This window comes from Atractosteus spatula, chromosome 3 (genome assembly GCF_055471065.1).
Source record: "Atractosteus spatula isolate fAtrSpa1 chromosome 3, fAtrSpa1.hap1, whole genome shotgun sequence".
In the NCBI taxonomy this organism is placed as follows: domain Eukaryota; kingdom Metazoa; phylum Chordata; class Actinopteri; order Semionotiformes; family Lepisosteidae; genus Atractosteus; species Atractosteus spatula.
In genome coordinates, this window is record NC_142708.1 from 26,917,819 (window position 1) to 26,931,112 (window position 13,294).

Here is a 13,294-nt window from a genome sequence, read left to right on the forward strand (position 1 = left end):
CATATGAACCTTTTTACTTATTTCTGGAAAGAAAATGCTGACTCGCCATACAATCAGACATGGTCAGAAGTAATCTGACTTGTTTATTATATATTGTACATATTATCGGTTAAGACTTACAGTATATCCACTGATACAATTTTGTCAAGTATCATTCTATTGTTCCATGACCTGATTCTGCCCACTTGTTCTAGGTCTTTGGTAAAGCCTGTGGCTGTTTGCTACAGCAAATAAAATGACAGAAATAACTGAACGATTGAACTAGGGGTTGACTGATAAAAGTACTTTTTTTTCCTTTCTCAGTACAAGTTTAGGCACAAATGATGTGCTCTTGTTCTACATGTACTGAACAACTGCAGTCTCATACTCACATTAACCTTTATCACCCCTAAAAAGTGTTACTAGAAAGAAAATTATATGCTTCTTATAATAAATACTTATTGGCAAAAATATGAAGGAACAATATCTTTAAATACAAAACCAGAAAGTAGAGCTAACAAAAATTAAAGCACAACTTAAGGTTATCAGCACAATTCCCACCAAAACATATAAATTCGGGATACAAAATAGGAGGTTTAATTATAAGTGTGGTGCTTTAATGGACCTCAACATTTTTATTCCTATTTTCAAGGAAATTAAACTCTGTTTTAATGAGTTGTATGTACCCTTTTCACATACTTCGAAGCAACTGCTACTTATGAAGTGATACTTATGCACAGGAAGTGCATACAGATGAGGATTTTGATTATTTTTCCCAAACATTTGTTTATTAAAATCCGTAGAACACCCAGAGTTTCCTCTGCTCAAGTAACATTTTGTCAGGACCTAACTATCTTTGTCCGGAGATAATCCCTAAAGTACTGAAATGTTAAAGAAGAGGGTTATTTGTGTCAAAGATTTTCCACACATTTAAAAGATTAAAGCAGCAGGCAATGTACAGTAAATAGTGTTAACATATTTACTCATATGTGATGTCACTTTCTGAAACTGCAGTATTTTTGTTAAAAAATATTTAGGATGTCACTTTTTAAAGAACATTTAAATTAATATTGCAACATTGTTTTTTAAACGTTTATGCAAATGGACACGTCCAACTGCAATTACTGTGTCACATTAATGCTACACATTTCACTTAATATCATTCCCTAAACAATAAAATATTTAAAAATGCAACCCTTTTTATAAGCCACTATGTCTCTTCATGGTTTAAAAAAATGAAAAATCAGATAATCAGATAAAATATGGAATAAAATATAATATCTATAAATATATATAATATATTCTTAAACATTTAGAAAAAAACTTAAGAAAATTAATGCATATTATTTGTTGGGTATTTTAGCAACAAAGAAGAATTTTCATTATCTTGAACATTTAGGAACTGTTACAATGATTCTGAACTTTACAAGGAGAGTGAACTTTATCTCCTTTGAAGTGTGCACTTTCGGCCAGTTTATTGTTACCATCTCCCTCGGGTCCACTTAAAAAGTAATGCGATGCTAAAAATCACATTAACAGGTTGTGCCTCTGGGGTGGCAGACTTTAAAAAGCAACGTGATTGAAGATCATCCCAATTTTATCAAAGTGACTTTGTCATGCACCATAAATCAGAATACGCTTGCTGTTCAGTACGCATTTCCCCCAAATCTTCTATCTTAAAGACATCCTGTCCCGTCATACCTTTTTGGAAAAAGACGTGTGTGATTACAGTCCTGCAGAGGGGACACGGTGTGTTGCCAGGGTTGTTCTTGGCCAGGGTGCGGAGACAGGGCTCACAGAAGATATGGTGACATGGGTAGCACATGTAGGGGCTGAAGTAGACATCCAGGCAGACAGCACAGATGTACCCATCCTTGTCACCGTTGTGACTGTCTTCATCATCGCTGCTGGACAGATTCCAAGTTGAGCTCTGCAAGAGAAACACTCTTTGAACTTTAACCAGTAATGCTGCACCTGCTCATTCAATGCATACAGATGATAGGAAATCTAAATTTCTTATTGCTGAAAACTAGTGCTAACATGAGCTACATAAAGCTACACCAACAGGATATTTTCAGGACAAATATATTTTCAATAATCAGCTATAATCTTAGCGCTCATCTTCAATAACACTAAAAGGCGCTCTTCCTAATACAGCGATCTGAAGCATAACAAACACCCAGAAATGCATTAACTATGTGTTTTGCTTATTGTGATTATTTTTTTTATAAAAAGCAGTCTTTTATTGTCCACACCTGAAGAAGGCTCCACGGCCGAAACGTTGTGTTCTCTTTCTTCTTTTTTTTCAGCATGAAATAAACCTATTACTTGGTCTTTTAGTGTATTCACATATATGTAATAAATCTCTCCAAACATATCTTGGAGCACAGGTTGTGAAGCAGAGATTGCTGTATTGTAGTCTGAGTTGCCGTTATGCAGTTATGCACCACCATACAATTCGTACATTAAATTTGGAGGGAGATCCATTTTCATGTTTGAAGCTCAATAGGCTTATTTTCAACTCTGAACTAAAAGTAAAAAAAACAGATGAGTGAAATTAAAATTACAGAGGCCTAGTGTATGGAAAGAGTTCCAAGCTCACTTTGGCCACACCAACCATGATGATCTTTTTCAGTTCTGATTCATCTGTTTTCCTTTAAAGTACCCTTTACTTCAAAAAACATTACTCAAGCCTGAATGTCTACTGAATGTATGCTAGTATCAAACATGAGAAGTATGAAATTCATAAGACTGCACTGAAAACAGAAAACTTTCTAAGCCAGAAAGCTGCTTTCACCATTGCCAGATCTTTCTATCTTTGCTCCTGATGACAAAATTCCAAGAAATGGAAACCTAAACATTTAACTTTTATGTTGTCACAGATATACTGAGCTATGCACTGAGAACAGGTGGATCAAAGCACATCTTTTAAAGCAGAACATCATAAAAAGTCACTGCTACAGCATGAAAGTTATTAAAACATCACAAGCTTTGATCTGAGGCCTTTACTGTAGTTCTGTGGGTGCAAAGGGCATTGACATCTGACCCTAATGCAAAATATGAACCATGATGAGATATTGGACAAAACATGGTTAGCTTATTTGTGACAAAATATTTTAGTTTTGAGTAAGTATAAGACAAGGATTTATAGGATATGTAAGTTAAAAAATTCCTCAGACTCCTTATCAAGCTGCACAGGACAGAAAAATAAGTTTTATGTTGTCTTATGCTTTGCATTTTGAAAGCAGTTTAAATAATAAACTTTATTTTATATAGCACCTTTAAAGGTGGTTTTTCAAACCTTTAAGATAAGCGCTTAGTTGTAACATGTCAATTGTTGAACATTTCAGTATGAAATTGGCTTTTAAATAGATGTACTGGGTTTTTACTTCCATAAAATACAAGGCTTTTTTTTTATTTTCAAATGTTTTAATCCACTCTGAGTTTGTTACACCTGCATACAACATTGATAATAACAGATAAACCAACTTGGTATAGTTAGTTAAAATATAAATACCATGGACTAGACGAAGAGGTAAAGACATTTAAAACACTACTGTACATTCCAAATTCATAAAGGTCACAATTGAATGCATTTTTACCCAGATCATTCTAAATTGATATACTGTACTGTAGATTTAGAGCTGAGCTCATTGAAATGATAAGTCTCCAATGATAAGCAAACAGCCTCAAGCTCATTAAACAACCTTCTTCCTAAGAGAAAAAATAGTTGTTCTCAGTGTACTACAACATCTGTGATGGAGAACAGCTTTTTCTGCGATTCTGTTACAAGAGAGAGCTAACGTCCACTGAGGAGACATAAACCATTTACTTTTTTTTACAAAGATGCTATTATATTTTGGTTAGGAGCCATGTGATTTGGGGGTACTTAAAATGATAAGATCCTCACTTTTCCCTTTTCACTTTTCATATTGGTGTTTGAAACGTTACTAATGGAATAACTGCTGAATAAGACCAATAGGAATTTTTCATATTGAAAAGAAAACATCAAAACACTTTTATAGATGTTGTAATGCAGAGTTCTACCAATGCAAAGTGTTGAATTTTGAACAGTGTGGTTGTATTGTGTTTTGCAATCTATATGTAAAATACCTCAAATCTATGTACTGTATCTACATCTATGTCTAATCTATATCAGACAAAACTAATGTTAAATGCAAGCATTATCCATGTTATGTTGCATATTCCTAAATGGAAATATTGTACACATATGAAAAGGTTGAAATGCTGAACATGCACAGAAACCTAGAAGTCCTTCCACAATCAAAGGGATGTTGTGAAACATTGACAACATCAGGGCTAACAGAAGAAATAAGAACAGTTAGGAAAGATACATTTAGGACACTGTGAGATCTGGACTACCTGTCTAAACTAGGTGATAAACCCATTGAAACATTTCTGAATATAATTCAGCAGATTTCTTAAATAACCAAAGGTTTAGTGTGCACAGCCAATTTTATAGTATCAACTGTAGTTAGTGTTGTGTTTCATATTATATTAGGGGAAAGACTAAATTTTCAATAATTGATTTTCTGTATAAAAGTATTTGAGGTCAATAAATCTACAGTGATTCTGGAAGTAGTTTAAGAATCTAGCTATGATCATTTAACTTCACTAATCATGATTCACCTAATATAGAAAAAACTAAGACAAATAAATCACCTGAAAATAATTTTTTTTCCCATCAAACTGAATTAAAAAGGTGCATTCTGTAACACACATAAAGAAGACACACACTGTACTGTACAAGACTAGAGTCAAGAGCTGGACTGTCTCTCAACCACATCAGGAAAATATGAGAAATTTAGAATGTTTTTAACCAAGTCTGGGACAGTCAGAGCAATAACGTTGCTGCACATAATGCTTAGAATAAAAAGCCTCCTTCTCTACATCTAACACTGCAATTTGCAAGATGCTTAGTGCTTCTGTAAGAATTAACACCTTCTTTTAAATAGAACCTCACGTGCTGCACCCATCTACAGTACTGCATGTACACTGGCACCAAGAACCTTTTCTAAGAAGAAGCAGATGGGAGGTTAGCCATTTAAAATGCCAAAAAATACTGTACATTATTATATTATCACAATTATCAGGGATATTAAAACAAGTACTTACAACACAAAGCAATTGGCTTCATTTAATATACTGTATATTTTCACAAATGAAAAATATGAAATTTTTCTGAAGAAAGATTTTGATCACTGTACTACACATACCCCAGAGATTTCTACATGCACTGCTGGAGTGAATTTCAATATAAACAAAATGCGACATTCATCAGTTTAGCACTATGAATATATATTTCACATCATATGGCTCTGGATTGGGTCTATTGCCTGTGTTAAATACTGTACAGTCAAGGTATTTCTATTACTGATTCAAACGAGCCATTTCTTAATGAAAATGACCTGAAATGCAGATATGTATTAAAGCCACATTTTTTCAACAAAATGTCTTACGTCCTTCTTTCTTTGTTATTCTACATGTAAATTCCCCCAGCAGCCTTATCATACTAAAAAGAGAAAATTTAAATAACCTTTTCACCTTACACAGAGGGATTACAGAACTGCAGTCTTGAAGAGACTGTTAAGCAAAACATTCCTAGGTATTAAAGGGGGTCAAATGTTGCTTAGCAACTTAAAATGAAAGTCACTTCATTCCAGGGTGTTTAAGAATGTGTTGCTAGTCAAGGATAAATAAAACATTAAACATATTTGTAGATTTTCAGTAGCTGTGTTCCTGTACTTTGTCATGGACAATCTCTTCATCTCTGCGACAAGGCTTTTTCCCCAGACAAGAAGGTGAAAATTGAGTTTAAGAAAAGTTAATAGTGTGAATCAAAAGAGCCAGGATAGTACACATCACAAAAAATCTTTTTGAAAGAAAATTGTAGAGAATTTTCTTATTATTACACGACAATGGCATTATTCTTTATGTCAGAATAATGGAAGATCTTAATTGATTTTCAATTACCAGTTGCAGAGAACTTACATTAGTCTCTTGGAGACTTTTAAATTAGTTTTACCGATGAACATCTGACACCAAGCAATAATTAAATTCACTAAGAGTGAGTATACGATTTCAGACTTTTGAATATGATCCTAAAATGTTTTATTGAAGAAAGGCTTTTTGCTTTCCTCTGGAACGAGGGTGCCACACACAAATACAATGCATGCCTGTAAAAGAGCAAATGGTTTCCTGTCATTTTATTTCAGATGTTTCTTAACAACATACCAAACAGGATTTGCATACTCCAGGGATTCTGTCACAAAACGCCAGTAGTTTATTAACACAAGCTGTTGTCAGCTCATTTCCGACAGATACTGTACTCTGTCAGGCTCTTGCTCTGGGTTCATGTTAAGCTGTATGGCTTGGATTCCTAAAGTGCAGTGCTATATTTGCCGAATGCTGCCAGCATAGTGTAGGTTATAGCTAGAGTCCTCATGCTTTTCTGCGAGTTGCCAGGTGTCTCACACTTGGCAGAGGTGTCAGCGAGATATGCCTCTAACTCTCCTCTAAGACATTGCAGCTTGCCCGTCAGTCCTCGGTCACCACATTAGGGAATAGGGCTTGTTGCCAAAAGGCTAGGCCTTAAACAATTGCTGACTCAGGACATGGTGAGTACTTTACAATAATTCTTACAAATATGGTACAATTTGAAAATACTGTATGAAATCTTTGCCCCATATTTCTTTTCAACTGGTAAAAAAACAACTTCCATACAAATTTCAACAAAGTCCAATGGTATTCAGAAGCATCTAATTAAGCTGGACTACTTATTTTTTGCTGTATATACACTTTTGCCTTCCATCTTGCACAATAATAGTTCTTTACTTATCTATTTTATTACATATCCAATCTAAGCAATCACATATCAATAGTTCAATATTTCTGCATAGCAGTCAAACTAGCAAACATATTTGGAATAAAAAGCATCAATATATTGGCAGGACTGCTAGGGCAAGCAAGATGACAGCTCTGGCCTGAGTTACATTCCCCAGAAAGCAGGGAATGTCCTGCCAACATCAGTCACCTGAATGGTTGCTGAAGGACCGGTGCTCAGATGATCATTTAAAACCAGGAAGCTAAGGCTTCTTGAGACATGAGAGAAAAAGTTTGAATAGAGATCCTTATGCTGGGAGCTGAAGATTCCTGTGTTGACCTGGGAGTGAACTGGGAGAACTGTGTGATGCGAGACCCTGTGTGAAATGTGGGCCAGTAAACTGCGAGTCTGTGAGTTTTATTCTGTGAAACTGGTAAGAAGCAGTTTAACTGCCCGGCATTAATAAATGGATCTTGATTTTCTTGAAACTACTGTGATTGATTGATTGAGGAGGAGGGGATGACAATATGAGAATTGTGACTTCAAATATAAGGGCTAACCGAGATACATGATCATAATCTAGGGGATTATTACAAATGAATGTGTTATGGTCAACAATCACGGACTATTAAATCAGTGTGACACAAGCTGACTTTATGTTGTACATTATCACAGTTCATAATCTCAGGCTTATTTGAGCTTTGCAGGAAATTGGAAAATATGCCAGTAGAATGGGTTATTCCATTAACTGTTCATTGATTACCGTGCATGTTTATTGCCCATCATTGCAAGAATGGATTTTCACTTGACTCATTTTTGGTTCCAACATTTTTTATTTACACACTATCCATTGTTACAGAAAACTGAAATGCCCACCTGAACTCATATTACTTAATAGAAAATGGCAATTGAAAATTAAACTGTATTGATAGCCTAACACTCAACAGAAACCAACCTGAGTCTATAAATAGTACAGTAACCTAGATTTAATTTTCCAGTACTCAAACAAAACGGTACTTATTTTGTCACTCAAATTTCACCTACTTTTAGTTGATATTTTTTAAAATAAAAAATAGTCAAAGTAATGAAGCAAATGTTAACAATTGATTAATTTTAACACATAAATTAAAGATATACAATGGTTGAAAAAAACATGAAATGCTGTACAGTATCAATAGTATTACAAAACATTTGCCTTACTAAAGTGAAAAATGAGCTATACCATAAGCATTATGGCTGTCACATTTGTCTGGTTGTTAGGGTGATTGCATAACTCCAGATAAACAAATGTACAGCAATAAAGTAACCATATTGAGGATCGGGTCTTTAATTTCAGGTCTTTTTAATCCAAAAACTATTATAATTTAAGCATATCATTTTACTTAATTCAACGTTGTGTCCTTTGGTCCTGTTCTCTGTGATGAATACAAAGGAATTGTAATGATTTGACTTTGGACCATCTTGATCGAATCTGTACCCTCCCTCTGCTCTGGCACTGTGGAGTTTGCAGTCAAATGGTGAAGAGCTCAGTGGATAGGCAGGTACCAAAAACTGACATGATATTGTTGACACGAGGGAAAAGTGGGCAGAAGTGGGCTGACTATCCGTAAGTATGAAGAAAGTCGAGCAGTTTTTGTGACTTGTGCTAGATGGGGACAAGGAAGTTTGTTCTGTGAAAAATGGCCTGTGAAAAATGACCCAGGGTTAGAAGAGTCACCTGGCAGGTGCCAATTAAAATAGAGAAGTGTAGGAGTTTGCATGCAACTAGCTAAATCAAACTACTGTATAAATAAAAAATGGAAAACACTAAGACAGAGGGGGCTATTTGTGAGAAAGTCTTGGGTGTTTATGTTAGACATCATTTATATCTTCTTGTCATTAAATCTTCGTACAGAAGCAAGAAAGCCAAAGAAAATATTAAGATGTGCAGTAAAACCTTGATATTTGAGAGAACAAGGTACCTTGAAGTTTCTGCAAACTGTGAATTTATGAATACTGGATTATTTTATAGGGAAATCAGAGTATAGTCCATGACTTGCAAAACAAGCATTTCCACAGTAATGTTTTTGTTATAATTAACTTATTTCAGAAATATTGTTTGTGATTATTTGTAGTAAGTATTTTTAATTAAAATGAGCACAGGAAACTTAAAAAAGCATAGTTGTTCCCCAATTGTGCATGTAATATGTGAAAAAGCATATAAATTAAATTAAGGGATGCTATGTTAGAATTGTATAATACACTAGTTAAGCTTCTTCAGAATATGGAGTAAAATTTAGTCACCATGTTATAGTAAAGAGCTATTGCTACTTTGGAATCAGTCCAGAGAAAAGCAACCAGATGCACTCCAGGGCATGAGGCAATGTTCTAATCTAAACAGAAGAGACTGTACCTTTCTAGTCTTCAATACAGATTAAGACTATTTTATTTTTTGAAGAGATGTTTGCATAAATAAGACCTCTTGTTCTCATTGTTATGTTTAAGACATCATTTTCTATTAGTTGGTTATGGTGATGTTCCACCTTTTAACTGCATCACTTTGTTTAGTGGCTGTAAGTGTTCCTAATAATTCCAGAGTTGTTCTACAGTTGCTTGACAGATGATCACTTAATGATCCCTTAGATCAGTTACCAGTTATACTGGCCTGCTCAGAGTGTGATTTATGCTCAGAAAAAGGTTATCAAGGTGAATACAAAACCAAAGGAAATGTGAAACAATCTTATTATGGAATGTCGGCTACCATGATCTCAACACAGTTTAACAGGCAATATAGCAGATCGATAACCCCTCAGATCAAGGGAGGAGCAAACTGTTTCGCTACTGTTTGTCTTAACTACTTGGCTAATCAAAATCTAACTTTCATTTTCACGGTTTGTTTCACACACTGTTTTGTTTTCCAGACATCTCACATACTGTACAAAAAAGGAAAGAGCAGACAACAACATTTCAAGATGTGATGAATTATATGGTAAAATTTAGTCAACATGAAATGTTTTTAATGTGTGGGATTTTGACTGTAAATTTATGGTTTAATATTTATTTACACTTACTGTATGTCTAGCTAGCAGGATCTGTAAAGGCCACTTCGGTGCAAAATACATGCATAATCCAACGCACAAGTGGATCACTTCATTCCATATAATGCATTCAGAGTTAAGTAGACAAAAGTCTTTTAAATACATTTTTGTGCACTCTGAATTTAATTACAGATTAAATCTTAAAATCTAAATAGTGTTTTAACGTGAAAGTAAAGTTAAAGAGATAAAATAAATGGAAATTAATTAAATTGGAAACTAAAGTTAATACAATTAATGTGGTCTTTCTCAAGAATGTATGTTATCTTTCGCATGACTCATTTAAAAGAACTGTAAGTATAAACGCAAAACTTATCCCAATTTGGGGATTTTTCTAGCAGCTATTAGCTTGTGGAGCACAGTACAACATATCTGAGGACAGCTCCAGGACAGTAACCAAACTGTGAGTATAGGTTAGAACTTCAGCACTAAACCTGCATTGCATAGGTAAATTGCCCCTGGGGAAAAAAAAAATCTGTTGCTTGAGATTTATAAAAGGGTAATTCCATGTAATCTATTTTCTATCCACAGGGTTTTTAACTTGCCTGTGTTTTGTGTAGTGAAAGAAAGAGGTTATGTATGGAACAAGACCAGATAGATACTGTATATTGTACTGTATATGTGTGGCTGGGTAATTTACTGTGTCTTGCAAAGATGTTTAACACCTTCTAATGATGTCTGATTCTATTCAATTACAAATTATATAATTTAATGATATGATATATATTCAGTTTTTTTAAGTGAATATTTTAAGTACCCCCATTTTCCTTTTTCCCTTTGAAACTTGAAAAGCTGGCTTCCTCTCAAACACTTACAGTATTTAACTGTGAATACTTTCCAGAGGTTTTGTTTCCAGCACAATACAATGCTTGCAAGTCATCTTGACACACATTACAACTGAATAACACACCTTCCAAAGCTTGGTTGGAAAAACTGACAAATCCTTAATATCCATCACAAATACTGTATCGCATAGTACTCTGTTGTTAATAATAATAAGAAGAAGAAAAAGAAGAATAGTTTTTTGGCCTATGGGAGTTTGGACCAGGTAACTGTCAACATATCACTTATCAAATACAAAAACACTAGCACACAAAATCACCAATTTAACAACAGATACACGAGAAGATGATGAAACACACAAGCTGATTAGTATTACTGACTTTCGTCATGTATTGTAGTCAGAATGCTGCGCAAAACTGAAATACATGTACAGTACCATGCTATTTTATCTAACTCCATAACCAGTGACCTAAAACGGCAATGAAATCCACAAGTCCAGTTATACACTAAAGGTAATTTGTATATACTAATGTGGGGATCTGTTTTATTGCAATTACTCTTTTGCTTGCAGAATCTAGGGCAATCTGAGCTTCTGCATCTCCCTGAATCACATGGCTGGTCCTGTCACGCAGCTTTGTAAAGACATGAATATGAAAGTGCAGATCTCTGAAGCTGCTAGAAATGTTGAACAGCCAACGTGAAGGCCTCTAACTAAACAGTATTAACCTGTTTACATAAAACCCCAAACCCCCAGGGGGAAATACTATTGTAGGGATTTAATTCAAGTAACAAGTAAATGTTTTAAAATATTAGCCTACATCTTGCAATTAACAAGAAACAAGACCACGAAAGACATGTGTAAGAAAGAAATAGCATTTGACTAAAGCATAAACATCCACCCATCAATTTGGACACAAGAAAATGTCAAGTAAAGACAGAAATGCATCTAAATACCTAAAGAAAAAAAGATAATATACTGTAATGGGCACAAACTTATGCTACAATGGGGAGTCAAAACAATTCATCACATTGCTGTACATATATCCTACAGCTTTATGATAGTACAGTACAGATCTCCAAAGCAATCAATGAAATGCTCTGTGAAAATGAAAACATGGAGATGAAAGTTGCTGTGGTATGAATCTTTCAGCTGCTCACCTGCTTAGCTTTGTTTCACTAACACATTTATTCAAGTGCTCAGATTTCAACTACACTGCAAATTGTCCATCTGAAATGCTTTATAATCTAGACAAACCATACGCATCATCAAAACGAACAGGTCTCTGATAGAGCACATACTATCTGTAATGTGATTTCCCTTCTCGCTGATGATACCACATTAATAATTTAGTTTGTTCCAAAATACCACAATCAATAGAACACTTTTATTCAAGTACAGAAACTAAATGACTTCGCTAAAGGCGATGGCCTTAAGAAGCTATGGGTTTTTGTACCAGACATAAATAAAATATGGGATGCACTTACCCTTTGAAACAGTGGGCAATCAAAATAAAAAAGGCATTTCAAAGTGCAATTTAAGACAAGAAAGTCATAGCACTGACTTTCAGGGATCATTTACCTGAACTCCTAGTGATGCAAATTCCATCACTGCTTTGTTGTATTAAATTACAAACCTTTTTACTGTGTTGTTTAATTTTGTGCAAGAACACAAAATTCCTGGTTTGTACAGACTAACACCTTGGGTATTTTAACTGCTGTACAATATCTTTCTAAAAGTCCCTTTTGAACACTACATAAGAAGTGCACACACTCTGCACATAAGAAGTTGGTCAACATTATGGAGACACAAGGAAATCTTACTGAGGTATACAGTACCTCACAGAAGAGTAATCCGCTGATTTATACAAATATTTATTAGTTTAGGTGGGTAGCTGCGTCAGCATGCGTAGGCTGCAAAAGAACAAGTAATAGGTTTATTCCATGCTGAAAAAAGAAGAAAGAAAACACAACATTTTGGCTGTGTTTAATAAAAAGAGAAATTTTGCTAGCTTCTGAACGTAAAAACTTGAAAGACCACCAAACTCACTAGTAATAACTACACAATCAATAATGTGTAATAGTCTCTAAGAGCTGCTTGTTCCTGTTTTCACTACAGAGTATATAATGGAGCAGTGGCTCTGTGGCTAAGGATCTGCGCCTGTGGCCGGAAGGTTGCTGGTTCAAATCCTGAAGCTGGCTGGGCCTACTCTGTTGGGCCCCTGAGCAAGGCCCTTAACCCCAACTGCTCCAGGGGCGCTGTACAATGGCTGACCCTCTGCTCTGACCCCAAGCTTCTCTCCCTGTGTGTGTGTGTGTCTCATGGAGAGCAAGCTGGGGTATGTGAAAAGATGAATTTCTAATGCAAGAAATTGTAAAGGGCTAATAAAGTTATGTTAAAACTGGTTTTAAAGTGAGAGACCCGGGAAGGCTGATGCTAGATTATCAGCCTGTTCTTTTTCTTTCCGATGTAAGCGATTACAAGTTGTCTCTAGGTGAAATACATATTTCATCCTGCTGAAAAGAATATTTAAAGGAGTGTCTTGCTCGATTTCTGGTGATATTAAACAAGTTTTAGTATTAGTAAACATCCTAACTGAAAACTGATCAGACAAAA

The 13,294-nt window shown here is 34.9% G+C and overlaps 1 protein-coding gene across 1 annotated transcript in view; it reads right to left on the bottom strand.

The window, feature by feature from the left end:
- rnf180a (ring finger protein 180a) overlaps positions 1-13,294 on the bottom strand; it is a 39,115-nt gene that overhangs the window by 10,810 nt on the left and 15,011 nt on the right. Inside the window, exon 6 of the mRNA XM_088911342.1 lies at positions 1,681-1,909. Coding sequence (XP_088767468.1) covers positions 1,681-1,909 — 229 coding nt within the window. The remainder of the gene's footprint in view (positions 1-1,680; positions 1,910-13,294) is intronic.